This window comes from Podospora pseudocomata, chromosome 3 (genome assembly GCF_035222375.1).
Source record: "Podospora pseudocomata strain CBS 415.72m chromosome 3, whole genome shotgun sequence".
In the NCBI taxonomy this organism is placed as follows: Eukaryota; Fungi; Ascomycota; class Sordariomycetes; order Sordariales; family Podosporaceae; genus Podospora; species Podospora pseudocomata.
Window position 1 is genome coordinate 3,556,452 of NC_085887.1, and position 25,190 is coordinate 3,581,641.

Consider the following 25,190-nt stretch of genomic DNA (forward strand, 5'->3'; position numbering starts at 1 on the left):
GATCCAAAGTCCGTCTCAAAATGATGCTCAGATCGTGGTCGCCTCTCGTGAGCCATTCAAGACTTTTGATTCAAACAACGACCTCCATTTCTAATCATACATTAAGCGCCTTTATCTGCTTAGAATCATCATTCGCCGAACCAATTTCTGCACTCTGCCCAAACTCCAACTTTCGGCTCACTCCATTCGGTTCCACTGCCTTGGTGATGGGCCACGATCGTTGTCAAGTGTACTGAGGGGAATGCCGCCTTCCATCGCATCATCTTCCCATGTATGACGCTCCCGTGCCCGCAGGCGGTCTTGGATTGCCGGACTTCCATCCGTTCCAAACTTGAAGATGTTAGCCTTGCTCCAAGCTTTAGCAGCCCGGTCCTTTGTCTCATCTGATCGCATCCATTTCACTGCGAACATGATAGATCTGCCGATCATTAGAATTATAATGGTGCCGGAGAAGCTGTAGCCAAGCCCGGCGAAGGCATCCTTCATTTGATTTCTAGTAACTGTCAGTAGCTGTGTCGTCTCTACGCTGGCCATGAAGCTTACCCGAGACGTTCAGACACCGATGCTGTCGTCAATACGGAGAAGCCGTCCGATTCAACAACTTCTTGACTGCATAGCTGTCAGATACAAGTCTTATCCGGTGTAGGTGACTGATTCTTCTCCTACCTCGCGAAACACCCAGTCAGAAACATTCCGATGAAACCACTAACGGTGTGTATGAGAAACACTTTGAGCTCGTCATCTGGGAGATATTCAGAAGTGAGGGGTTTCAACATGTACACGACAGCACTTGAGACAATGCCGAATATGGCCGACGTAGAAACAGGAACCTGGCATTGTTAGCTTAATACAAGATTGTCAAAGCCTTGAGATTCGCCACTAACATAACCGCTTCCTGGCGTGATGGCTACAAGCCCAGCGATAGCCCCATCGCAGAAGTGCACGGCAGTGAGCCTCCTAAACTCGCGCGGCTCATAATCGGCGCTCCTCATGTATATCTGTTTTAGAACCCAGTGAAAGAACACAGTGGTAGTACCGCCAGCGCAAGCTGCCACGTGTGTGGCCAAGCATGCAGATACGGCCCGACTGTTTGCCCCAAGTGCTGAACCCCCATTGAAACCGAACCTGTTGAATGTGTCAGATAGGGTCTGACGAGGGGAAGCTTTGGACTCCGCAAAGAAGAGCTCTGGGGGGCAACTACATACCAGCCAAACCAAAGTAACCCGGTCCCAAAGATTGCTTGGTTGACGTCGTATACTTCGTAATCCCTTCCTGAAATGATGTCGGTCTGTTTGTACTCTGGGAGCCATGGTGAGGTGTTGAATAACCAGCTTTTGACCCACATGGCCGCTGCCCATGGGAGGTTTTCATTTATACGTTTTTTCGTAACACTAGATAGGTGCAAGTAGGCCCTTTGCCACCCATTGGACTCAAAGAAGTAAAAAATAGACATGGCGGCAACAGCGGCGCCGCTCGCTATGTGCACTGGGGTGCCGCCAGCAAAGTCCATACTGCCCAGTTGGTGAGACCAGCCCTCGCTGTACCAAGACCAGCGAGCAATTGGACTGTAGATTACAGCTGACCATACACTGACGAAAAGTAGGTACCTTGCTGAGTGCATCTTTTGCATTGTGCCTGCGCAGATGAGAGCAGCACTGGTTTAGGGTTAGCAAGTATCAGGTCTTGAACGGGCGATGGCGAGGGCCTACGTAAAAGCTGCAAACATGCCCTGAAAGAGGGCAAAGGCTAGCTCTGGAAGATGCTGGACGGATGGCCCTTCACTGGTCGTGACTGATGACCCTTGGTTGGTTGAGTAGACATCGCTGGGCGACATCTGTAGACCATTTGCCGTTGACAGGCTGCCGAACCAAGTGTTTCCAGGAGTAAATGTCAAGGCGTAACCCCATAAGTACCACTGAATGTGTCGAGGTCAGACAACCTGTGACGTGGGGAACGAATTGGAATTGCCGTACCTGGAAAGATATCATAGCACCAGTGAGCAGGGGCTGTTTGAACAAGGTGATGGCGAACAACCGGCTTCCAAGCCCAGAGTAAACCATAGAGATCGATATAACCATAAGAAAAACAAGAGCTGAGCATATCATCAGCCAAGCGATATCAGCTTTCTGTTCGAGTCGGCTCGATATCCTAATCAGCTTCCAGTCTCATGGCGGTTTCTGCTCTGGCACAGTAACTTACATCAAGCGTGACATCGGCACGCGTCAAGATTGGAGCTGCCATCCTTTCCATGTGAATCAGGTCGCCGCCAGTCTAGAATGTCAGCGCATGTGAACAACAGAAAACGAGGGTAAGAAGAGGGCCGCAATTTAATGGGATTTGGACATGATGACAGTCCGAGTCAAGCAAACCGGGCAGAGCAAAGATGTCATCCTTCTCAGAAACGCAGTGACGCGGCAGACGAGAGCACAGCCAGCTCGAGCCTTGTGCAAAAGTCTTCCCAACCCGGATCGGGACCCGGGGTGTGAAGGCGTCAAAATACGATGCAGCGGGCGGCAAAGCGGTGGCTTGAGGTGTGATAGTTGCGATAAGGGATTGATTGGCCAGGAGACGGAGGCTTCACGACAATATTAGCACAGCCAGCAACCAAACCGGTCCAGCTTTGACCAATTTCCGTTTCCACGAGGTGGGTGGGTGTCTCCTTTCAACCGAGTTTAAGGCGACCACTGCTTGCCCGCATTTCCCTCCTTGAAGAGCTCCGGATCAGAACGGGATGAAAGAAGGGGGGGGCTGGTGCCGCTGCCCACACCGAGAAAGGAACCCCCACCAAAACCCAATATGCACGGTATCGGAGGGAGGGGGAGTCCTCTGGACTTGGGTTTCCTCTGGCCTTCCAAGCTGTGAGGCACATAGGTACCTACCTAGGTAGTGTGGGTGAACAAAAAGCATCGATTCAACCCCTGGAACCCTGTAATGACCAACAGATAACACATCATGTCGCTCTGGCCATTTTCTCGCGATCGTTTTGACAGTGTCATAGATAGAAATGGCCGCTCCCGTATGCAGCAGACTCCTCTTCCGACATGACGACAACCATACCGAGCGCCTCATCTCTTGGTCTCCCGATGAGGTCACGCGCGTCAAGAAACGCAGCGCTTTCCTCAAGCGGCGCATAGTTTATCTCGAAGTCGACAGCGAGCGGAGACCAGAAGAGATAAGCTTCCAGAGACACGGCGAACCTCCCCATCCAACAGCCCTGACACCAGGTGTTAGTCTCAGCGACTTCCAGGGCTTTCTCAGTGATCTTGCTTCAACAGGGAATATTCCCAGCACGTTCGAGCATCTTATTTCCTTTTGCAAGTGCGCTTGGGTGTGCGAATGCCCTCCCGACCCCGCCACCCTGCCCTTACAGATCTTCAGCCGCGAGCGTGGACCAGATGGACGTCGCGATGTCATAGCTTGCAAGTTTGACCCGATTTCGAGAGACGATCGGCCTTGGGGTCTCACTCGGGAGTGCGAGGTCTACCATGGCGACAGCTGCGTGTGCAGCGCTGAGCTTGCCAACATATTCCTTTGGTTTGGCTGGGAGCATCATTTCAGAAAGCATCTGAAGTTGGCCATATGGACAGGAAATAAAGAAAGCGTTGCTATCCTGACGCCCGTTGCGCCGCTCCAGAACCTTCAAGGTAAATACTTTGGGATTCATCTGCCAAAGACATACAGCGTTATCTAACGACTCGATATGTAGACATCAGGGATCGTGAGATTCAGTCCATGAGAAGCGATCTTCGTCGATATTTGGACAGCAACCAAAGCGACTACAGGCACTGTGTCAAAGACTCCACCAAAGACGCCATTGAAAGATACCTCGCCAACATGGAGGATTTGCCCGCAAGAGTAGGGCGCACTTTGGAGAAGCTATTCACGGGGAGCGGCGAGGTAAACGGCGCCGCTTCGACATCACCGACACGACCCTTCAACGAACACAGGGTTTCGCTCAGCCCTAGTGTGCCAACATCACTGAGTTCCGGGGGCAGTGGCGCCGAAAGTTCTGGACCTGAATCGGCAAGCGGCTCTCAACCAGATCGTACAAGCTTCTACAACCCAGAGCTCCACGGCTTCTACCATCCACATGCTGCCGGCGTTTACTATTCACAACCGGCCAGTGTCAACCTTCCTGACCCATCCCCACCAACCAAGAGCCCCGCGAGGGCTGGATCGTTGATCGAGATCTTTGGTTTTGCTGGTAAAATATACAAAAATATAGAAAAGAAGGAAGGGAAATCTGATGAATTTGCCTCCAAGGTACTGGCTCATCTTGCCAAGGGGATTGAGGCGAGACAGAAGGAGCTTGAGGACTCAATATGGGCTGTGCGAGAGACGAAGATAAGTGCGTGGAAATATGAGCTCGGGATAGAATAATGGTGGCGTATCGAGCAGGCGTAAACATGTAAAAGTTTAATCTGCATCAACATACCATATCTCGTGACCCCTTTTGATGGTGGGTCCTGAAGTGTTGGTGAGCGAGACAACAAGTAGGAACCCTAACCCCAAAGCTCCATCAGTTCCATCACCTGTTCCGTTGCCACCAGCTCCAAGATCGTTCATCGGTTGACATCCAAAGAAGATGTCAAATATATTTTGTTTATCTCGAATCGCTTTGTCCATCTCTTCACTATTCCTCGGCCTCCTTTTTTTGTCAAAGAGAGTTAGTGACGAAAAAGAAACACATGATGTCTGGCACCGCCTGTCCATCTCGGTGTGTTGGTCACGACACGCTCGGCCTTGGAACTCATCTTCTCACTTAAACATCAGCGCGCGTCACACCAGAGGTTGCCATGGAGTCGAAACCAATCAACGACACGGCTTACAATCGATTTATCGCGCTCTTTTTATTCGACTGAATTCTATCGGATGGATGCGCCGTCTGTGAAAATCGCCTTGGGGCATTGTTTGCGTGTCATCAAAGCGGTGCATCAAGGCGGGGGCGTTCACGACGCTGGCTGAGGCCAATGCGATGCGCTTTGTGGCCGAAAACACATCGATTACAGTCCCCAAGGTCTACTGCAGTTTTGAGCACGGCGAGAGGGTGTATATTTTGATGGAAAGAGTACCAGGACGCATCCTCTCAGAGGACTGGAGCGAGCGGTCGGAAGAATCTAGGACTCGCATTCTTGATCAGTTGCGAACCATGGGGGCGGAGGCAGCATTGGCTGACCCGGCAGTCTGGAAGCGAAAATCACCAACACAGCTGCGGCTGTTGACTGGCCGCGGGTGTTTGAGTTGGCGCTGCTGCTCTTTGTATAGGGGTGCCCTTGTGGTCACATTTCTCTACGGTGCTCATTCGTCGGGCGTGTGAATGTGAGTAGGTAGACAGCCAATCTGGACAGGACAGCACATGATCCGCCCAGTGAAAGGCAGCCAGATCATGTTGCGGGCGATGGTATGCCTCTTTGCGAGGCTCAAAACGTTGAGATTGGAGGCTTTTTGCTGCGGTAGGCCTCGGGCGGGGTAAAATCCGGCTGTTGACGTCGTGGTGCAGCTATCCGACAACTTCAGATTATAATTCTGGGCGACAAGCAAAACAAATGTTCTTCTTCCTTTCTTGTCCCTGAACTTGTCACTTCGACTTCATATTGACCATTTTGATCGCGAGTTAAACTGCACCAGACCTGTTGCTTCGGCGCCCCTCAACGCAGCCATGGCCCTCCTCCTCGCCCTCTACGTCGTGGTATGCCACCACCCTGACCTTTAATCACCCCAATGCTAACCCTTTTCCCAGCTAATCATCACCCTCACCGGCCTCGCCATGTCTGTCCCCCCGTTTCCCCTTTCCCCTCGTCATCACTAACCTTTTCCCCAGCTACCAACACCACACAAGCACCACCCTCTCCCTCCCCCTCTCCCCCACCCTCACATTCCTCACCATCCTCCTCCCCCTCCTCTCCCTCCTCACCACCTCCCTATCCTTCTTCTCCTCCTCCCACCCCCGCAAACCCCTCCTCCCCCTTTTATCCAACGCTCTCCAACTCCTCCTCACCATCATCTTGTCCACCCTGTTCGGCGCCACCCTCACATCCCCCTATCTCCCCTGCGCCCTCCAAACAACCTGGCGATCCCTCTGGACATCCCACTCCGCCACCCCCATCCGCACGATTCAAGACTCACTCTCCTGCTGCGGCTTCAAATCAACCAAGGACATGGCCTGGCCTTTTCCCTCGAGCGGCAACAACGGCGATGTTTCCAGCTGCGAGAAGCAGTTCAACCGGCACACACCCTGCGCTGGACCGTGGGAAGACGCCCTGAACAAAACGACCGGGGTGGAGCTGGGTGTTGTTGTGGTAGCGGGGGTTGTTCAGCTTCTTTCACTGGTGGTGTTTAAAACACAGCGGAGGGGGGGGCAAGGGAAAAAGGTGTGGTTGGGGAGGGTGGTGGAGATTTTTACTGGACAGGACGATGAAGGGCAGGGGAGACGGCCGCTTTTGACGGGGGGGAGGGGTCACAGTGAGGAAGGGAGGTATATTGACAGGGGAGTGGAGGAGGAGGAGCAGGGTGGTCACGAAAATGGCAATGGCTATGGAGGGACCTCGCGCTCAGCCCAGACACAAACACAACCAGACGAAAATAACAGCCGTGGTGGACCAAGGGTCGAAGTCTCCCATCATGACCCCTGGGCTGGGGCGGAGAGGGTCTAATTCACCAATCCTCAACATCAAAACATCAAAAAGCATGTAAAGATCTAGCTCGATTTGTCCATCTGTACACATTCAACATTTATACATGACTTCTTTGCAATTCGCACCTCCCAGCCAAAACTCCATCCATCCATGTAAACCCCCAAAACAACTGAATGATGCATATATTTTTGACGCCCTCCTCTATAGTTCATCATGTCCCCCCTCCTCCTTCTTTTCCACTGGATCCTCAAAGACTGGTTCCTTGGCCTCCTGTTGATTCTCATTCTCCAGCTGCTGCTTGTCCAAGAACTCCTTGAGCATCTCGTTCAGCTCCTCCTGGCTCGGCATCTTCCCGTCCTTACCGGGCTGCAGCTTGAGAGTCGGCGCCGCCGGCTTCCCGTTCTTCTGCGTCGACGTCGACTTGGCCTTGGCCGTCTTGGTCTTGCTCTTCGTCTTGGCCTTCTTGGCCTTCTCACGCTTCTCGAAGTTGCGGACGCCCTTCATGGCGAGATCCATGCCCGCCTTGTCGAGCTTCTCTCTGCGGTCGACGAGGTCCTTGACCAAGAGGACGGGGTCGTCCGTCTCGCCGAGCTTCTCCTGGGCGATGAGCTTCTCCTCGAGCCAGGCAGAGATGGTGATATAAAGCTCCTCGCTTTCCTTCAGGTCCGCCAGTTCATAGACAGGGGGAACAGGACCGCGGTCCTTGTTGAGGTCCTCCATGCTCGTGGCAGTCTTGGTAGAGCTGCTGGGTTCATCCTCAAGGCCGTCAAAGTCGTCGGCAGACGAGGCAGGGGCTTCGGTGACGGTCGAGCTCTCGGTGCTGGTGGTGGATGAGGAGGCGGAGGCCGAAGCCTGGGCAGAAAGGAACGCCTCGTGGTCGGCAATCTGCTTCTTGATGTCGGCAACAAAGTGCTGGGTGCTGTTGAGGGCGTCCTTGAGATCCTTGATAAGCTCAGGTCTCTTGGCCAACTCTTCGATCCTCTGCTGAACAGGCGTGACAAGCTTCTGGAGGTTGGTCAGGCGCTGCTTGAGCACCTTCTCGGTGGCATCGGCACCATCGCCATACAGCCAGTCACTATCCTCGCTGTTTTGCTTCTCAATCTTGGCCCGCTCCTCGGCGGTCGAGACGCGGACAAAGTCCTCATTCTCAACAATGTCCCGGACCTTGTAGGTGTACGACTCGAGCTGGTTCAGCGCCTCCTCGCGCTGTCTCCGAGCGCGATCAGACGCCTGGAAAGCCTTGAGACGGTCCTTGATGGCAGTAAGATCCGCCTTGGAGAGCTGGGGAATGCCAGACTTCTCAAGAGTAAATTTGACTGGGATAACAATTAGTTCCCTTTTCGGTTCGGCAGGCTTTCCGTCGGCAGAAGCAGAGGCAGAGGCAGAGGCAGAGGCAGAAGAGGCGGCAGAAGACGAGGCAGTGGTGCTCGAGGATGAATCGGTCGGGGACGACGACGCGTCCGCAGACTCGCTCTCGGAATCACCTTCCAGCGGCTTCTGCTCCTTCTTTCCGAAACCAAACAGGTTCTTGACGCCATCGACGATACCGGCCTTCTCGGCGGTCTCGGTCTCGCACTCGACAGTGACCTTGGTCACGTCCACCTCACCGTCCTCGTTGGTGAGACGGACGCCGACCTTGACCTTGACGTCGGCCTTGTCGCACTTGTGCTTTTCAACAAGCTCGGCGACAGTGGCAGTCAAGTTCTGAGTGGCCAAGACCTTGGTGTCAGCCTCGGCAGACTCAAAAGCCTGGTAAAAGTTGACGGAAAAGTCCTCCTTGTTGGTAAAGGTGAGCTCCTTGGCAGGGGCGCCAAAGTATGAGCTGGCAGTCCAAAGGCGCTGGTGCTTGGGCTTGCCCTCGTCAGTGTTCCACCTCATGCCGGCAGGGTACACAGCAGCCTCGGAGATGCGAATCTCCTTGACACGGAAGCTGGGGCTGATCTCGGCAGCCCTGAAGCCAGCACCGAAAACAGCAGCCTCATCAGAGTTAACGTTGGTGCGGAGCTTGTCCGAACCGCCAAGGGCCTTCTCGAGCTGCTTCTGAACAAAAGGAGTGCGGGTAGCACCGCCGTGAAGAATGACAGAGTCAAGATCCTTGACCTCAAGTCCGGCAGCAGTAAGCGCGTTCTGAACGGCGATGCTGACTCTTTCAATCTGAGACGAAGCCATCTCCTCGAAATCGGCGCGGGTAAGCTTGTACTTGAAGTCGATATCATCGTAGAGACCCTCGAAGCTGGTACCGGTAACCTGGTTGGCACTGAGAACGTGCCTGACCTTTTCGGCAGACGTGGTCAGCTTGGCGATGGCGCGGCCGTGGGCAATGACGCCCTCAGCCGTCACGGAAGCCTTCTGAGCCTTGGGAGACTCGACAAACTTGGAGATCATGTCATCAACAATCAAGTAGTTGAGCGCATCACCACCAAGGGTGCGGTCCCAACCACTGCCAAGAACCTGGACTTCTTGAACAGTCTTGTTAAACTTGCCAATGTCCTTGACCGTCCTGCTCTGGAACTTGAGCACAGTAGCTGTGGTGGAGCCAGCACCCATATCGAATACCATGTGGTGCTCGGGCTTTCCTCCCTCGTTGACATTGGGGAACTGTCTGCTGGTGGCATAGTTGAGACCCACAGCCAGACCCTCGGTGATGAGCGACAGGACCTTGAGACCAGCGAGGTCAGCGGCCAACTCGATGGCGCGCTTCTCCTCGATGGTATAGAAGGGAGGAATGCTGAAGACGACAGAGCGGACAGAGCTTCCCTTTCCAGCGAGTTCCTCAGCGTTGGCGCGGATAGCCTGGAGCTCCATAGCCAGCAGTTCCTCCACCAGCCATGCCTCCTCTTCCTGTGTAAATGCGCCGGCGCTCTTGAAAGCGGCGGTTCCCTTGACCTTGTGTGCAACCAATTGAAGAGCTGGGTGGCGCTTCGCATATTCCTTCACCTCGGCGGCATCGACGGGGAGACCGAGGAGGGGCTTGAGGTTTGGGAACGAATCGCCAGGGAATCGCGGGGCAAGGGCCATGGCATCGGAGCCATAGGCGCGCTCGGGGTAGGTGCCCTTCTTGGGGCCATTTTGAGAGGGCTTGAAGGTGACAGCCGAGATTTCTTTTCTTCTTGAGTCTTTTGTCAGGACAATCTCAAGGGGGATACCCGGCTTTACCAGGGCGGCCTTGATGTATTCTGTGCCCAGATCGACGCCCAGGACAGCGGAAACGGCAAAGACATGGGAGGAGAAGAGGAAGATGGCAGATAATAATATTGACAACGGCGATAATGTTGGCCGCGCCATGGTGGGCGAGTGTGTGCGTGTGTGTGTCGCCGAAACAACAATCGAGTCGGTGTTGTTATGTTGGTGTTGGTGTTGGATGGTGCTGGTGTTAGGTGGGAAAGTAGAGCTCCAGCCAGCTGTCACCCAAAAGGTACTTGTTCGAGTTCCCCGCCAATTTGGAGCTTGCTGTGGATGAATAGGTAGAATGAATGCACCGCTACGCAAGAGTCAAAGGCAAGCAAGCGGCAGGCGACAGGAGATATCGCAAAGAAAATGGAGCAAAAGTTATAGATGTGGCCTCAACTAAGAAGAGTCTGATGACCTTCCTTCTTCGTCTCTGGGATCTGGTGTTTCTTGTTCTATCAATCTGTTCCAAAATCCAAAGTGGCTACGCTGTTCACATCTTCTTGACAGCGCCCACAGACCCCTGTCCACTGATGCGACGCCCGAGCTTGGGCGAGCTTTGGCCAATCAGATCATCTCCGCTCACAAGACCAGATCGGTATCTGATTAGCTAATTGCCAAGAGTGTGTCTTGGCATCAAAGAGCAAAGCCTGAAATTCATTGTTCGAGATTAGCAGAAGGCTGCGTGCAGCATAAACCTAGCATATCTGAGACCGGAGCATCTTCATTCACTCATACTACTTCTTGACCCCATGTCCCTTTTCAGCGCTTGACCGGAGGGTTTGCCGGGCCGGCGCCGTGAAGTGGGGCCGTTGAGCCGGCGAATGCGGCAGATATCCCGGGACGTCTCATTACGTACAGATACCACAATGTTACGTTTCGGTCGTTTCGTCGACCACCGGTTGTCTTTCCATGATTGGAATGCTCTAGAATCTAGACCTATCATCTATGTACAGCCATTGCAACTACCCTCCAAGGCTTTGGACAGTGCAGAATTAGGTTTGTACAATTTATGCAAGGCTGGCATTAGATCTTCCTTCACCCATTGCTGCCGTTGACAGCCCATCAAGATATACTTCAACTAATGTCACCTCCCCTCCTTTTTCCCCTTCTTCCCCCTCGAAAACGTAGCCTCCTGCTGCAACTGCGCCAAAGCCCTCTCATAAGCCTGCACCCTCTCCTCACTGAAATCCTCCACCTTGGCACCCTCCTCCTTCTCCCCAACCCCCTTCTCCTCCTTTTTGTCCAGACGGACCCTCTCAACCGGCGTGGTGCGCAAGATATTCGTAGAAGCCCCCTCTCCTTCACCAGCAAAATCCCTCCAGAACCGTCTAGCCTCGGAATGCTCCAACAATGTCCAAGCCGCACCTGCCCTGCCAGCACGGGCCGTCCTACCCACGCGGTGGACGTAGGCTGTTTCGCTGATGGGGAGGTCGTAGTTGATGACGTGCTCCAGGTTTGGTAGATCGAGACCACGCGAAGCGATGTCGGAGGCGACAAGAATGCGGAGCTTGGCCTGCGTGAAGGCTCGTAAGGTGTGCGTGCGACGGATGGTTTTGGTGGTTGAGGTAAGGGTGCCAATGAGATGCGCCAATCCAGGTACCAAAATGGCCAAGAGGCGAGAAAGCCGGAGAGCGGCTTCGTTGGATTTGGTGAAGATGAGGGCAGAGCTGGCGAATTTGCCCTTGGTAGCCGGTGCCTTGGCTTTTGGTTTTGGCTCATCAGCTTCAGACTCCGAGGATGAATCAGAGTCGGAAGAGCTGGAACCAGAGTCGGAACCAGAGTCAGAGCCAGAGTCGGAATCAGAATCAGAATCAGAATCAGAATCAGACTCAGAATCAGAGTCTGAGTCTGAGCCTGAAGAGGAATCTGATTCCGAAGAAGAATCCGAGCCACTGCTCTCAGATGCAGATGCTGTCTCTTCCTCCGCAACTTTCTCAACCAGGGGCACAGCGGCCAAAAGCTCGCTCTGAAGCAAGTCGACCAAGTACAGCGGCTTAAGACTTGGCTCGCGGACCTTGATGGCATACTCCTTGAGCAGAGGCGGCAATGACTGATCACCAGCCTTGGTGCCTTCCAGCACAACCAGTTTCGGCCTTGAAAGCTTCAGCAGATTCAACATGCTGATATCGTGCGTCATGGTGGCACTCAGTATGACCTTTCGCACACCCTTCTTGTTGGACTTTGGGAACACCCGCCGTGACGGTCTTCGTTCCACGCTCAGCTTGTCCAATACCAGATTCAGCCACTGCTGAAAGTCCTGCGCCAGCAGCTTGTCGGCTTCATCGACCACTAACCAACGAACGTAGTCCAGTGTAAATCCCGGCGTCTGCTTGATATGCTCCACCAGACGACCAGGCGTGCAGATAAGCACATCAACCTTGGAGGCATAGTCCTCAGGGTTGATAGTTTCGCTAGCAGTCCAACTTGACAACGCCTCCATCGAGTGGGCATCTTCCGCCGCGCCATATCTCGCCTTCTTTTCCACAATCGCCGATTGTTCCTCCTTGAACACCTTGTTACCCACAGCTGTCCCAATCTTGACTCGTTTCCCGCCATTTGAAGCAAAAGCAGCAGCGCATGCCTCACACGTTTGCTGTACCTGCTGAACAAGATCTCTAGTCGGCAGCACAATCAACGCTCTGAGATTCGTGATCCGGCCATAGCTAATGTCCTGAATCATCGGCAAAACATATGACAACGTCTTTCCAGAACCAGTAGGAGCAGCCACCACCACATCTCCTTGTCTGTCGGGATTTGGCAACAGTAACGGTAACACGGCAGTCTGCACCGCGAAAGCCTCCTTGAACCCCTTGGACTGAAGAACCTTGGCTGGCTCGGCAGCAATCTTCAACTCCTCAAACGATTTCGTCGTACTTTCTGTAACTCGAATTGGCGAGGCAATCCATTGCGGCAATGTCTCGTACGTCAATTTCGACTCGTCAAAAGCGACTGGTGCTGGCTGAGGGATCGGCTCGAGGCCGTGCTCCACGACTGGCTCCTCCTCTTGCTCTGGCTCGGCACCATCGACATCCATCTTGTCCTCGTCATCTTCAGGAGCCTGCGCCTGGAGAGCTTTTGCGACCTTCTCAAACACGGATTTATGCCTGCTCCGAACCGCATCATCGTCTTCTTCTGGTTCCTCGGCTTTTGGCTTCTTCTTCTTCTTTTCTCGTTTTGGTTTCCGCTTGTCTTGTTGTTCTTCGTCGGCGATATTCTCGGCTGACTCCGCTTCCTCGGCGACAGTTGGAGTGCCCTCCTCTTTGTCTTCTTGCTCTTCCTCCTCTACCCTCCTCCGCTTCTTGGGCTTTTCCTCTACCCACCCCTCGTCGCCCTTGGACTTTTTGTTCTTTTTGCTCTTTGACTTCTTGGGTGTCTTTTCCTCCTCTTCGGTAGCCACTTTGGGTGTGTCGTCTACTGGGCCCGAGCTTGGCGCGCTGGGAGCTGGGGGCTCGTCATCGCCGAATACAATCTTGGTTGGCTGTGCTGTAGCGTCGATGCGCTTGGCGTATGGTTGAAGCCATGACGACGTCTGTACTGGCACCGGGGCAGGCTCTGCATATTCCGACCATTGCGGCAGTGGCTCTGGCTCTGAATCTCGGTAGACGGGCGGTGGTCGCACAGGTATGTCAGATGGGCGCGACGCCTTTGGTTTTGGTGGGGGAATGTATCTGTTGTACATGTTGGAGTATTTAAAATCCCAAATGTCATTAAAATGGTTCGCGATGTCAGAAAAGAGCTGGAGAATCAGACTCTTGTTTGGCTGCAAATCGGAGACGGGCGCAAAGAAAGTCGACATCCAAGCTCTCAGTCGAGCTCTGCGCAATTGGCAGTGGGGTCCCAACTTTTTTCTGGGGCTCATCCAATTGCCAGCATTGACCGCTCTCGCTATCCCTGCTTATCGCTTATCGAGCCGTTCGAGGTGGATCTACCCGTTCTTGGCAGCCCTCCCAAACACCGTCGCAGGCCAACGCGTGCGCCATCCAATCACTGGTGTCCCCTGAAGGGGCATTGGATGAAGCCATCTCACCCTCACTCACGACACTCACTCTTGTCTTCATGACAGCTCCATAACACTATCCTCAATTCACAAAAAATGAGAGGGATCTCACACTTCCCCCATTCAAAATGGCGCCCACATACAACATCGCCATGGTCAGCGACTTCTTCTACCCGCAACCAGGCGGCGTAGAGAGCCACATCTACCAGCTCTCAACCAAGCTCATGGACAGGGGCCACAAAGTCATCATCATCACCCACGCCTACGAAGGCCGCACCGGAGTCCGCTACCTCACCAACGGCCTCAAGGTCTACCACGTTCCCTTCCTCGTCATCTTCCGCTCTGCCACCTTCCCGACCGTCTTCTCCTTCTTCCCCATCTTCCGCAACATCGTGCTCCGCGAGCGCATCGACATTGTCCACGGTCATGCCAGTCTAAGCAACTTTTGCCATGAAGCCATCCTCCACGCTAGAACCATGGGTCTTCGGACTGTGTTTACCGATCATTCACTGTTTGGCTTTGCGGATGCAGCCAGTATTCTCACCAACAAGTTGCTAAAATTCACCCTGAGTGATGTAGATCATGTCATTTGCGTGAGCCACACCTGGTAAACCCCCCTTTTCACCCCTTTTCCCACCCTCACGACTTACCCCAAATAGCAAAGAAAACACCGTCCTTCGCGCCTCCCTCGACCCCCTAATGGTCTCGGTCATCCCCAACGCCGTTGTAGCCGAAAACTTCAAACCCCTCTCCCCCTCTGAAAACCCCTCCTACCCACCCCCGGCCCGCCCTTTAGGTCCCCACGACATCATCACCATCGTGGTCATCTCCCGCCTCTTTTACAACAAGGGCACCGACCTCCTCACCGCCGCCATCCCCCGCATCCTCGAAAACCACCCCAACACCCGCTTCATCATCGCCGGCTCCGGGCCCAAATCTATTGATCTAGAGCAAATGATTGAGCAGAATGTCCTCCAGGACAGGGTGGAGATGCTCGGTCCGATTCGTCATGAAGAGGTGAGGGACGTGATGGTACGAGGACACATCTATCTCCATCCGTCACTGACGGAGGCGTTTGGGACGGTGATTGTGGAAGCGGCAAGTTGCGGGTTGTATGTAGTCTGCACGCAGGTCGGTGGGATCCCGGAGGTCTTGCCGAGTCACATGACGGTGTTTGCCAAGCCGGAGGAGGACGACCTGGTGGCTGCCACGGGGAGGGCGATCGCCTCGATGAGGGCGAATAAAGTCCGCACAGAGTTGTTTCACGAGCAGGTGAGGGAGATGTACAGCTGGGAGAATGTCGCGGTGAGGACGGAGAGGGTGTATAACGGTATCTGCGGCGCGATTTCGGAGGGGGAGTTTTATGGGTATTATGAGGGGGATAATGCGAATAATAGCTGGAGCGCGACGAGGGGGCGGTCGGGGGTGCAGAGTTTTGCGTTGATTGATCGGCTGAAGCGGTATTACGGGTGCGGGATCTGGGCGGGGAAGCTGTTTTGCTTGTGTGTGATTGTGGATTATTTGCTGTTTTTGTTTTTGGAGCTGTGGTTTCCGAGGGAGGTGATTGATGTTTGTCCGGATTGGCCGAGGAAGAAGAGGAAGGATTTGAGTAGGGAGTAGGGGAGTTTTTTGTTTTGTTTTTTTCTGGTCAAGCAGGTGTTTTGGTGGGATGGGTTTGTGTATTTTATGTGGAATTTAGTATAGAATAGTACACCCCAGTAGGAATAGGATTCTCGTCATGTTCGCCGACTAGGTATGCAAGGCAAGTATGAATCCCCCTTCTTTGCACCAACACTATCATGTATGCTAACATTTTCTCCAGATGGTCAAGAAGGAAGGGAGAGAAAAAAAAACACCATGGGTATCATCTTCACTCTCCCCACCTCAACCACTCCCCCTATTGCTGCCTAAACCCATGCCCGCCCCCCATCCCGTACGGCCTCAACATGCTCAGGCTCTGCATAATCACCCTCAGCTCCGCCCTCTCCTCCTCGTCCCAGTACATCTGCCCCTTTGCGATGCTGTTCTGCCAGTCCCCGACCATGTTCTGGATATCCCTCAGCAAGTCGTCCGCCTGTGCCATGTTCTCGATCGTCTTTGGGTGCGTCGACCAGTGGGACTCCTGCGCGGACCAGATCTTCATCCGGAGCTTGAACAAGGCGCGGAGGAGCTTGATGCACCGCTGGACCTCGACGGGAGAGGCTTTGGCCTGCTTGGAGAAGTCGCTCGGTTTGGGGAGCGGGTTGTTGACGGGTTGGGGCTGGGGTTGGGGTTTCCTGAGGGTAAAAGGGCGGGGCGGTGGTGGTTTGGAGTCTTGTTGCTGTTGCGGAGGCTGTGGGGGGAAGTTGTTGTAGCCGCGGTTGGAGGCGCCGAGGCTGTCGCTGCTGTATCTGGTGTCGGGGGTGCTCACGCCTCCGCCGTAGGAGCTGGGGTTGCTGCTACCGCTGGTGTAGATGTTGGTCAGGCTGTTGTGTTGACTGTTTGGTGTCGGGGGGGTTCTGGGGGGGATCGGGTGGTTCTGGTATTGGTTTGGCCCGAGATGCTGATTGAAGCTTTGCGTTGGGGGAGCATACGAAGATGGGGCAGGCTGGTACTGAACGGGGACCGGAGGAGCAGAGTATTGCACCGGTGTCGGTGCCGGGCGGCCGTATCCCAGGTCGTATTGCGATGCTGCTGGAGGAGCGGGATTTTGAGGGGGAGGGCGATATGGCAGGAACCCGCCGTTGTTGTCTTCCTCGATGGGGCCGAGGTTATTGCGCCCGGGAAGAGCCCCTGAGTATCGAGATGAGACAGACATGGAAGAATACCTCTGCGAATTCATGCCTGCGTTTCTCGGAGCCGATTTGTTGTAGTCCGCCCCATAAGGGTTATCATTGTTCGGGGCTGCTTGGGAGGATGCTTTGAGAGAGCTCATGCTCTTTCGGCGATCAAGCCATCCTTTGACACGGCTGGCCATGGTTGATGATCTTTACAGATGGTACAGAAAAGAATAGTACAATACAGCAAAGGCAATGACTGAGGTCTGTCCAAAGGGGCAGCAAGGAGGAGGTTATGCAAGATTGTATTTCTGACTCTGAGTTCAAGTTCCAGTCAGAGGAGCCAAAGAGTAAAGAGCATACTGGGGGCAAGTGCAAGGTGAGGGAAAGACGAGGACTTGATGGCCGCCGAGGCACACCAGGGGACTTTTGGTGGCCAAGCAGCCCATCCGGTCCCCCTTGACAGGTATTTGTGTATCTCGACAGCCCGCACTGTGTACAAGTTGAGCGTGTAAGCCGTGTGCAAGAACAGCCGCTCTAGAACCCCTGCACGTAGAGCTGAGGCTTGCATTAGGTCGCCTGCAGCTAGGGTAGCTTTGGGCGCGCCAAACGACAGTCGGATTGGGCATTGGCACAAGGCTCTCAAGGGAGCCTTTATATTGGCAGACTCGTAGTTCTAGCCCCCAAGGTAGACTCAAGATGGCTTAGAGATGGGGATGGTTCGCGGTTCGAGATCTCCACGGAAAGGGATCGATATCGGTGTCGTCTTTCTCCGGAGCTGGCTGACATTCACTGCCTAATCCAGCTGCCCCCTTCTCTCTTTTCGAGTATGGCTCTCTTCCGCTGGATACCTATTCTCACGACTCCCGACTCAAAGCTGTTGCAACAAGTAAGAGCATTATGGATGGGTTTTCTCTTGGGTCTGCGAAACAGAACTCAACATTTCCAGTGATCCTGGGCTACCCCTATTCCAAGGCTATCTTCCTCGACACCAATGTAGTCTCCCCACTCTTGATGCTTACAGTCACCTCGTCAAACACCTGAATCTCAACCACGACATGGAACTGCAACTGCCTCCCTTGTTGCTTATTTCCCGTCTCCACGGGAACAATATGTGCCTGCGGAACATCGGTCAAATTGACCTTCAATGTATACATCTGTTCGGACTCTAGGTTGGATATTAGCAAAGGGTTAATCATCATCAACATTTGCCATGACCTGTGCGTACCCTCTTTGACCATGCTCATCGCTGTCGGTGCCTTGTCTCTTGACGAGGACAAAAATACAACATCCCGAAAGACGGCCGCCGGCTGTTGTGGGACTCCGCGCCCACCTCGTTTGTTCTGCAACTGTGTGCCAGGGAATTCGCTTGCGTTCATCGAGAAGTGTAATTCGTATCTTGCCACTGTGGGTTTGTTGGGGAGAATCGCGTCGCCTTTCTGGATAAACCAACGGATTTGGTCCGTTGCCCATTTGATGCCCTGGGCATCGACATCGATGTCGCTGCGGGCGTGGTTCTCGTACGAAGCGAATGGCCTGCGCACCTTGATGCCGTAATATCGTGGGCAGCTTATAACATGCTTGGGCTTCTCAGTGTAGACACCCAGAGACTTGATGATGGCACCTCTGGCGACGGCAGCCCACGAGCCGTTTCCTTCTTCAAGCTCAATCTTTTGCTTGGTGCAAAACTCCTTGACCCTTTGGATCAGGTATTTGTTCTGCGCAAACCCGCCAGAAAGGAAGACGGTCTGTGAAGGTTTAGCGTGTGTTCACAGCCATCAGGCGTGGGAGGGCGGATTGCTTACCTTGACCGGAAGCTCTTCTCCCAGCTTGATTTGAGTTACAGCTTGCTGAATAAGATAGACAGTCTTGTTGACCGATCGGTCAAACATCTTTTTCAGGTCGGCCCTGGTAGATGGCATGTAAGAATACGCCATCAGCACATTGGTCACAATAACTTACGGTGTTATACTCAGCGCTCCGTTCGAGACACCTTTCATTTCCTCAGAGATGCGGAAGCTCTTGGGCAAATAGATAGGAGCTGTTAATCCGCTCTCCTTTCCGTCGTAACTGTGCTTGATGACCTGGAACTTCTCTTGTATGCCGCGAAGTGTAGGCCTCATGATAGTGTGCCCTCCAGCAGCATGCTTGACACCTTCCGTGGTGAGCTGCTGCCAGGCCTTGTCCCCTAACTGGTACGCTGCGAAAGCCTCGAAGTCATCGTCGACGCAAGTCGACCCACAAGTAGCGCCTGGGAAAAAGTTAGCGAGCCCAGTCAGGCAACAATAATCAGCAAGCTTACCCAAAGGATTTCCGACTTGGTCCAGCTTCATCTCCTTCTTCTCGTAGTCAATGTCCACAACTTTGTAACAAGCAAGATCCTATCACAGCAGGTCTGATTAGACTTGGTCTTTGTCATGAATGCTATGGAAAGACTCACAACGGTCCCACCGCCAGCATCGACCACAATGAAACAATCATTCTGTTTTGCCTTATTAGTCAAGTTCAACACCGGCCAAGGTAGCCATAAACTGCGGGCTCGTACCTTTCTGAACCGCACCCGGTTGTTCTTCCATGCCTCACGAAGCGTAAAGTGAGCACAGGCAACCGGCTCGGAGACAAATGAAATGTTCTCCAGCTTGGGGAAGAGGTCATGATTAAAGGCTGCCCGAACGGCACGGTACGTAGAGTTGAGGGCTCGGTCTGACCAAATCTACTTGATGAGTTAGCCACATACAGTACAAGGCATGGGAAAATAAGCACCTACTGCTGGATGAGTGACAGCCAAGTCTATGGCAACATTTGACAGCACATGCCTGCCAAGCTCAGTGGTGATGATCTTTTCTGTCTTCTCTGCAACCTCATTTAAGTAGTCCTTGACAATCTCCTCGGGTTCTTTGGCAAGATGCTCCGGAATGCCGTTCTCGATCACTTCCTCCTCGCTGAGGTCCAGATCGCGAAGTTCCTTGAGCAACTCGCTCAGGGTCCGCAGCTCATCGAGGCGAGTGCCCATTGCCTCGAGCTGAATCTTTGTCTTCTTCAACACCAGGGAGTTATCGTCAATGTCGTAGCCATACTGTGCACAGCCTTTAGGCGTGACGGAGTAGGACAGTTGGGATGGGACTTTTTCCTGCTCTTCCTTTGGTGGCCAAGCTGTGATTACTTTGATGTCTTCTGTGAATTCCTCCAACCCGCGATGTTTCAAGTTGTTGGCAGATACGGGCAAATAAGCAACACCTGGTTTTGCCCGCAACATCAGCGTGACATCTACCTAATGGGCAATCAAGGGGCTGGACGTACCGGTGTAGGTGGTGCCATAGTCAAGAGCAATCTGCAGACGTGTTTCTCCTGTTGGTACAGCGGCCGGCTGTGCTGGTGGAGGAGGTTTTGGCATGACATCGGGCGTTCGTTGGCCTTCAAATTGCAGTTGGACTGATCGCTGTCCCTGGCCACCCTGGGTTTTCACATTGACCTGACCTCCAAATGATGGGGCTGTCAGAGGCGGCATAGGGCTACTGAAGCTTGCCGGGCCCGGGGGTTGCCATTGGGATGGCGGAGCTGAAGCTGGGGGACGGGGATTTTTTTGAGAGCCATATGCTGATGCCGAGAGCTTGTATGAAGACGGGGATGTAGTCGACGCCGGGGCATCGTTCGTGCTCTGGGCAGCGGGAGAGGACGTTCGTTGCGGAGCTGTGTGCTTGTTTGAGAACAGTCCAGGAGGTAACCCCGTGAACGTGAATTGCCCAAATGCTTCAGATGTTGAGCCTGATTGTAAGGGGGGAGGTGGCGGCGGTTTAGCGGTAGGAGGGGGTGGTGTCGAGGAAGCCATGATGCCAATAATGCCAATGGGTTGAAGCGAGGTGATTCAGAACATCAGAAAGAAACACTTGAAGCAAGATGCATGTATCTGTAAAGTAAAGAGGTGAGAAGATATGGAAGTTCCTGTCCGGTCAGACAGAACACAGAGATGATGCCCCTCCAAGGGGGTTTGCCCTGGGCCTTGCGCCCCCGGCCTGAACAATTGGATGATCCATGTCGGTTACGGATACACTCAAAGCGCTCGCATGGTGAGGCTGGATTCATGGGACTGGTGAGAGGAAGTGTGAGTTGGTTGCGCCGCGCACCACCCCGCTGCATGTGGCGCCTACTAGCGCAATATGCTGCGCCTTCCTTCAGCTTGGGCTGGGGAGCTATGAGGGGGGAGGGGCAGTAATCAGTTACCACTCCGTTTTGTGCACTGTGTGCAATGACAAACAAACTGCATGGACACAAGCCTGAGGTGTTGATGGAAAGGCACCATTTTTCAGCTCTGGCGGGGGGTCGGCAGCACAGAGACGAGATAACCCGATGGGTGATCAGGCTACGGAGGAGGCGATGCACCTTCTTGGTGCTCATCTCTGTCTTGCTACTTCGTGCGATGCCATCACCACCCTTCGCGGTTCAGTTCCTTTCTTTTGAACTTGACTCTCTAGGTATTCCACCTCCTCGTCGTCAGCATGGCGAACATACCCAACAACTTCGCGACGCCGGAATATCCGGATTTACGGCCTGATGTTCCTCCTCGCGGATCGTCTACTGCTCGAAACATCTTTGACAAAACCAAGAAAAAGGTCTCCAACCTTGCAAGGAAAGACAGGCCAACAGAGAAGCTCAAGCAAAAGAACGATCCAGATATCCTCAACAAACTATCACGAGAGCGCCAGGACCAGTTGCCTGTTGAATTGCTGAACGAAATTGACGTCGACAGGCTTGCTCATCTCCACTCACACATTCTCAAGAGAGTTTCGGAAAGCAGGATATGTCAAATCCCTGAAGATCGGGTTCGGTATATAGCCAACCACCATCCGCACAGACTGGCTGTCGTCTTGACAAAAGCACCTGGGCTTATGGGCTATCTCAACAACAAGGAGGTCGGAATATTATCAGAGCTCGATGCACCTACATTTCTGAAACTGCCCGATGTGGTCAAGGAACGGCTCTCCCAAGCATGTCCAGAGTACTACCAACGGATGATGTCCCAACCCCAGCATGCTCTTCCACACCAGCCAGCACCAAACACACATTCTGGTGATCCTCATGCTCGCGCTCAGCAACCTGTGCGGTCCGCGTCGGTTCAGCCATCACCTTCTGACGCCCCGGTTCTTCCTCCTGTAAATTTTACCACAGGTCCTCGAATGGATGCGATTCAGGACGCCTATTCACCGGTGAATGCCACTCTTCAAGCGCCGTTCAGCGGTTCCCACCCCGAACATGTAATACAATTCCCGCCACCATCAACCACGATCGGTCCCCGCACCTATTCACTTCCACACAACACCTACCACTCACAATTTTCACGATATCCCCTGTCTTCTTCCAGCCCTCCCCCTTCCTCTAGCTCCCCTAATAACGGACTGCCTGTCAGTCAGACGTCTTTCGGTACGCCCGCTGCAACTCTCGTCACTCCTTCAATATCCTTGGGGCTCTCGAGGTCCTCCAGTCCAACGGGATACTTCAAGCCAAACCCTCAGTCTTATTCAGGTCTCCAAGGTCCCTTGAACCAAAATGGCAACAGACCTACACTACAAGATTCTGCAGGACCACCCCCAGCCGTCCCACCTAAAAGCATCGCCCATCACAGCTTTGAGATGGCCCTTCCAAACACCCAGGCTCAAGGAGAACTGAGCTTGCCTATCCAAAACCCAGACCCTCAGAGCTTCCGGGCACGCCAACAATCCCAAATCCAAGGAGAGCCTGCTGATCAACTTACCAAGGATGAGAGAATCCGCGACCTGGAGGCTCAGGTCGAGGCCTGGAAGATTGAGAAAACCACCTTGACCCAGAAGGTAGCAAGCTTGACGGAGAGTTTGGAAAGCGAAAGAGAACGTTTGGAGAGCGAAAGGAAGAACACAGGTACTCTCCACCAGAACATCGGTTCCCTGAAAAACGAGAAGGGGCGACTGGAAAATGAGAAGAAGCTGGTCGAGGACGAGAAACAGCGAGTGGAACACGAGAGGGACGTGCTTGAGAGGGAACAGATCAAGTTGGAAGGAGGGATCAAGAAATACTTGGCTGCTAAGAAGTGGAAAGGCCTGGAGCAACAAAAGACCGCTTTTGACATGATCATTGACTACTGTAACGAACAGCTCGCCTCAGTGGCAGATTGGGAGGACTATGACAAAAAGCAAACGGCACGGGTGGAGGATATCAAGTTGGAGAATGAACGCTTGGTGCAGAGTTTGAAGGACCAAGACGAGCTCATTGCAGAACGCAACAAATGGTGGGGGGAATTTGAGGCCTTGGACAACCGTCTCAAGCAACTAAACCCGGAGCACGAACGAAGACTTCAGGAAGAGAAAGACAGACACCAGCTCCAGCTCCAGGAGGAGAGGAACCGGCATCAGCACAGGTTTAATGCGGAGATGGGCAAGCTCAATACGGAAATAGAGGCCTTGAAAAGGAAACTCGACAGTCATAAGGCCGATCAACTTGCTGCGACGGAGAAGGTCCGAACAACGCTTCAAGCCGAGATCGACACACTGCGACAGGAGAAGAACAGAATGCAGACACAGTACCAATCGTACAAGGATGCACACGACCAAAAACTCCAGAGGCTGACGGAGGAGCATGAGGTGGCTTTGAGCCAGCAAAAGATCGATCACGAACAGAAGATGCAAGCATTCCACGCTCAATGTCAAGACCTCATCAACCAAGTCGGTATACAGTGGGAACTCAACAAACAACAAGCTGTCAAGGATCTCGAGAACAAGGTCCGCTTGCTGGAGAGCAGCCTGGTCGACAACTCGGACGACTATCGGCCGGCAACTGATGATCACCTTCAAGTCGACTTTGACCAGCTCAATCTCGACATCAGCAAAATAACGCATAACTTGCCTGCGGTTGACTTTTTCCAGGTCAACCAGCTAGACTCTGGCGGGTTTTTGGAGAGGGAAGGGAGGGATCAGCTGAGGTTCCTGTTGCAGGGCATCTTCTGGGAGCACATGATGTATGGCTTCTTTTCTGCTCCTTTCGGGCTCGGTGCCTTGGGTCCCCAGCAGGGGAAGCAGAGGCTTCTTGAAGTTTGGATCGCCTACCGCAAATTACTTGGGACGGAGAAGTCTGAGGGTATGTGTCTAGATCACGACTACGCAATTTTTCCAATGTTAACAAACTCGCTCGTTAATATAGTTCGCTTGCCCATTGGGGAGTATGACATGGCAACGATTGAAGAAGACTACGTCAATTTCCTCCGGAATGACAAGGAGACCAACAAATGGAGATCGTCCACCTTCCAGGCCGTCATGGCGGCCTTGCTACCGAAGAAGGACAAAGCTCACTCGCCTATGTCCGACTACCTGAGCTCGCCATTCTTCCAGAACCGCAACAATGTCCGCGAAAATATACTAACAGAACTTCGCCGCATATGCGTTGGTGGAATCCCGCAAGCCATCGAACAGACGGTTGAGAAGATGGTGTTCAAGGCCAGCGAACTTGCTCTCCAATTCGGGATGCAACGGTCAGAACTTGGCCTTATGTTTCCTCGAAGGAACACCTTGGTTCTGCTAGGTCAAGATTTTGTGCTTTGCTATGACAATGATGCCGAGCATGGGATGCAGAAGCCCGTGTTCCTCAGCGTATCTCCGATGTGCTACAAGACAGGTGATGGGAGGAAGGATACCACAACTACGAAGGTGATCTCGCCTGGACAGATATATCCACACGCCCAGTAGAAGGTTGGGATCCCGTTCAAGTCAAGTACGAGTTGCAAGTCGGGTCGTCGGGTTCATGAGTGGTTGGTTGGCGACTAGATTCTCAACGCAGATTGCTGCCTTAATTCACGTCGCCTAGTTAGACAGGTGCTTGGATTATTGTCTCAAAGTCCAACATCTTTCATCATTTAATCTTGACCCTCTTTACGTGGTCTCATATTTCACACGAAAGACTCAGGGTTAATGGTGTGGCCTTAAGAACCCTTCATGTTAAATTCATGACCCCAACAGCAAGATCCACACCAAGTCCAAACGCATCGTAAATCCATGAAGAAAAAGACAGGAACAGGATGTCTGTGAAACCGCAGTCTTTATGAGAGCAATGATATTAGGCGTTGCTTAACAAGCTAACAGATTTGCTGTTGATTCTGCCGGGAACCTGTTAGCACACAGGGTTAGACCACGGGGAATCAGCCCCACTGTGGTCCACTCTGTGCGACGGGAGCGTGGAATCACTTCATCTTCTCAAGTCTCGACCTCGTCCAATATATCTCCTCCAGCCGCAGCGATGAAGCACCAGATTGTCCGCTATTTCCCAGATTGCTCTCATTCTTCTGGTCGACTCCAAGTAGCCGAACCCTCACTTTGTGGCGTCTAGCCGCATATTTCACGTCGCTCTGGGCGGTTCTCGAGACGAGGCTCTGGCCATCGATAACACCAGTCCAGAACAAGCTTACACCTCATGGCCGCACAGTGCGCGTGCTACAGGCCCCCAGCATAGGGACTTTGAATCCAAGTCTTCCCTCTCTTATCACGGCACAGTAGCTCGAGTGCAGTCGAGACCTAAGCAAGTTGTCGGACCTGAACGAGCCTCTCATTGGCCGTCCGTCTTGTCATCCCGCCAAGAAGGATGAAGCCGCATTTCCTCTTACAGACGCGCCTG

At 53.3% G+C, this 25,190-nt stretch overlaps 9 protein-coding genes across 9 annotated transcripts; 4 read left to right on the forward strand and 5 right to left on the reverse strand.

Moving 5' to 3' along the window:
• Positions 1–11: 11 nt before the first annotated feature.
• On the reverse strand, positions 12–2,842 carry QC762_310010 (uncharacterized protein). The gene is made up of 8 exons (XM_062889296.1): positions 2,200–2,842; positions 1,974–2,126; positions 1,710–1,915; positions 1,206–1,655; positions 885–1,125; positions 667–830; positions 544–609; positions 12–493 (listed from the first exon to the last, which is right to left on the reverse strand). The coding sequence occupies exons 1-8, from the start codon at positions 2,248–2,250 to the stop codon at positions 178–180; spliced, it is 1,647 nt and encodes a 548-aa protein (XP_062745263.1). The 5' UTR covers positions 2,251–2,842; the 3' UTR covers positions 12–177.
• QC762_310020 (uncharacterized protein) lies at positions 2,700–4,434 on the forward strand. The gene is made up of 2 exons (XM_062889297.1): positions 2,700–3,644; positions 3,707–4,434. Exons 1-2 carry the CDS (start codon positions 3,005–3,007, stop codon positions 4,378–4,380), a joined length of 1,314 nt encoding a protein of 437 aa, XP_062745264.1. The 5' UTR covers positions 2,700–3,004; the 3' UTR covers positions 4,381–4,434.
• Positions 4,435–5,659: 1,225 nt separating this feature from the next.
• Positions 5,660–6,653, forward strand: QC762_310050 (uncharacterized protein; the record flags this gene model as incomplete). The annotated part of the gene is made up of 3 exons (XM_062889298.1): positions 5,660–5,689; positions 5,741–5,769; positions 5,822–6,653. The coding sequence occupies 3 exons, from the start codon at positions 5,660–5,662 to the stop codon at positions 6,651–6,653; spliced, it is 891 nt and encodes a 296-aa protein (XP_062745265.1).
• A 183-nt stretch (positions 6,654–6,836) lies between these two features.
• Positions 6,837–9,920, reverse strand: LHS1 (lumenal Hsp70 protein; the record flags this gene model as incomplete). Its single annotated transcript, XM_062889299.1, has 1 exon — positions 6,837–9,920. One exon carries the CDS (start codon positions 9,918–9,920, stop codon positions 6,837–6,839), a length of 3,084 nt encoding a protein of 1,027 aa, XP_062745266.1.
• Positions 9,921–10,890: 970 nt separating this feature from the next.
• On the reverse strand, positions 10,891–13,602 carry DBP6 (ATP-dependent RNA helicase dbp6; the record flags this gene model as incomplete). Its single annotated transcript, XM_062889300.1, has 2 exons — positions 10,891–11,606; positions 11,631–13,602. The coding sequence occupies 2 exons, from the start codon at positions 13,600–13,602 to the stop codon at positions 10,891–10,893; spliced, it is 2,688 nt and encodes an 895-aa protein (XP_062745267.1).
• A 182-nt stretch (positions 13,603–13,784) lies between these two features.
• Positions 13,785–16,016, forward strand: SPT14 (Phosphatidylinositol N-acetylglucosaminyltransferase GPI3 subunit). The gene is made up of 2 exons (XM_062889301.1): positions 13,785–14,410; positions 14,463–16,016. Exons 1-2 carry the CDS (start codon positions 13,932–13,934, stop codon positions 15,421–15,423), a joined length of 1,440 nt encoding a protein of 479 aa, XP_062745268.1. The 5' UTR covers positions 13,785–13,931; the 3' UTR covers positions 15,424–16,016.
• Positions 15,701–16,759, reverse strand: QC762_310085 (uncharacterized protein; the record flags this gene model as incomplete). Its single annotated transcript, XM_062889302.1, has 1 exon — positions 15,701–16,759. One exon carries the CDS (start codon positions 16,757–16,759, stop codon positions 15,701–15,703), a length of 1,059 nt encoding a protein of 352 aa, XP_062745269.1.
• A 765-nt stretch (positions 16,760–17,524) lies between these two features.
• Positions 17,525–20,834, reverse strand: QC762_310090 (uncharacterized protein; the record flags this gene model as incomplete). Its single annotated transcript, XM_062889303.1, has 8 exons — positions 19,860–20,834; positions 19,327–19,796; positions 19,000–19,272; positions 18,862–18,940; positions 18,522–18,810; positions 18,365–18,467; positions 17,788–18,307; positions 17,525–17,727 (listed from the first exon to the last, which is right to left on the reverse strand). The coding sequence occupies exons 1-8, from the start codon at positions 20,386–20,388 to the stop codon at positions 17,525–17,527; spliced, it is 2,466 nt and encodes an 821-aa protein (XP_062745270.1). The 5' UTR covers positions 20,389–20,834.
• On the forward strand, positions 20,816–24,484 carry QC762_310100 (uncharacterized protein). Its single transcript, XM_062889304.1, has 2 exons — positions 20,816–23,663; positions 23,727–24,484. Exons 1-2 carry the CDS (start codon positions 21,056–21,058, stop codon positions 24,266–24,268), a joined length of 3,150 nt encoding a protein of 1,049 aa, XP_062745271.1. The 5' UTR covers positions 20,816–21,055; the 3' UTR covers positions 24,269–24,484.
• Positions 24,485–25,190: the final 706 nt, after the last annotated feature.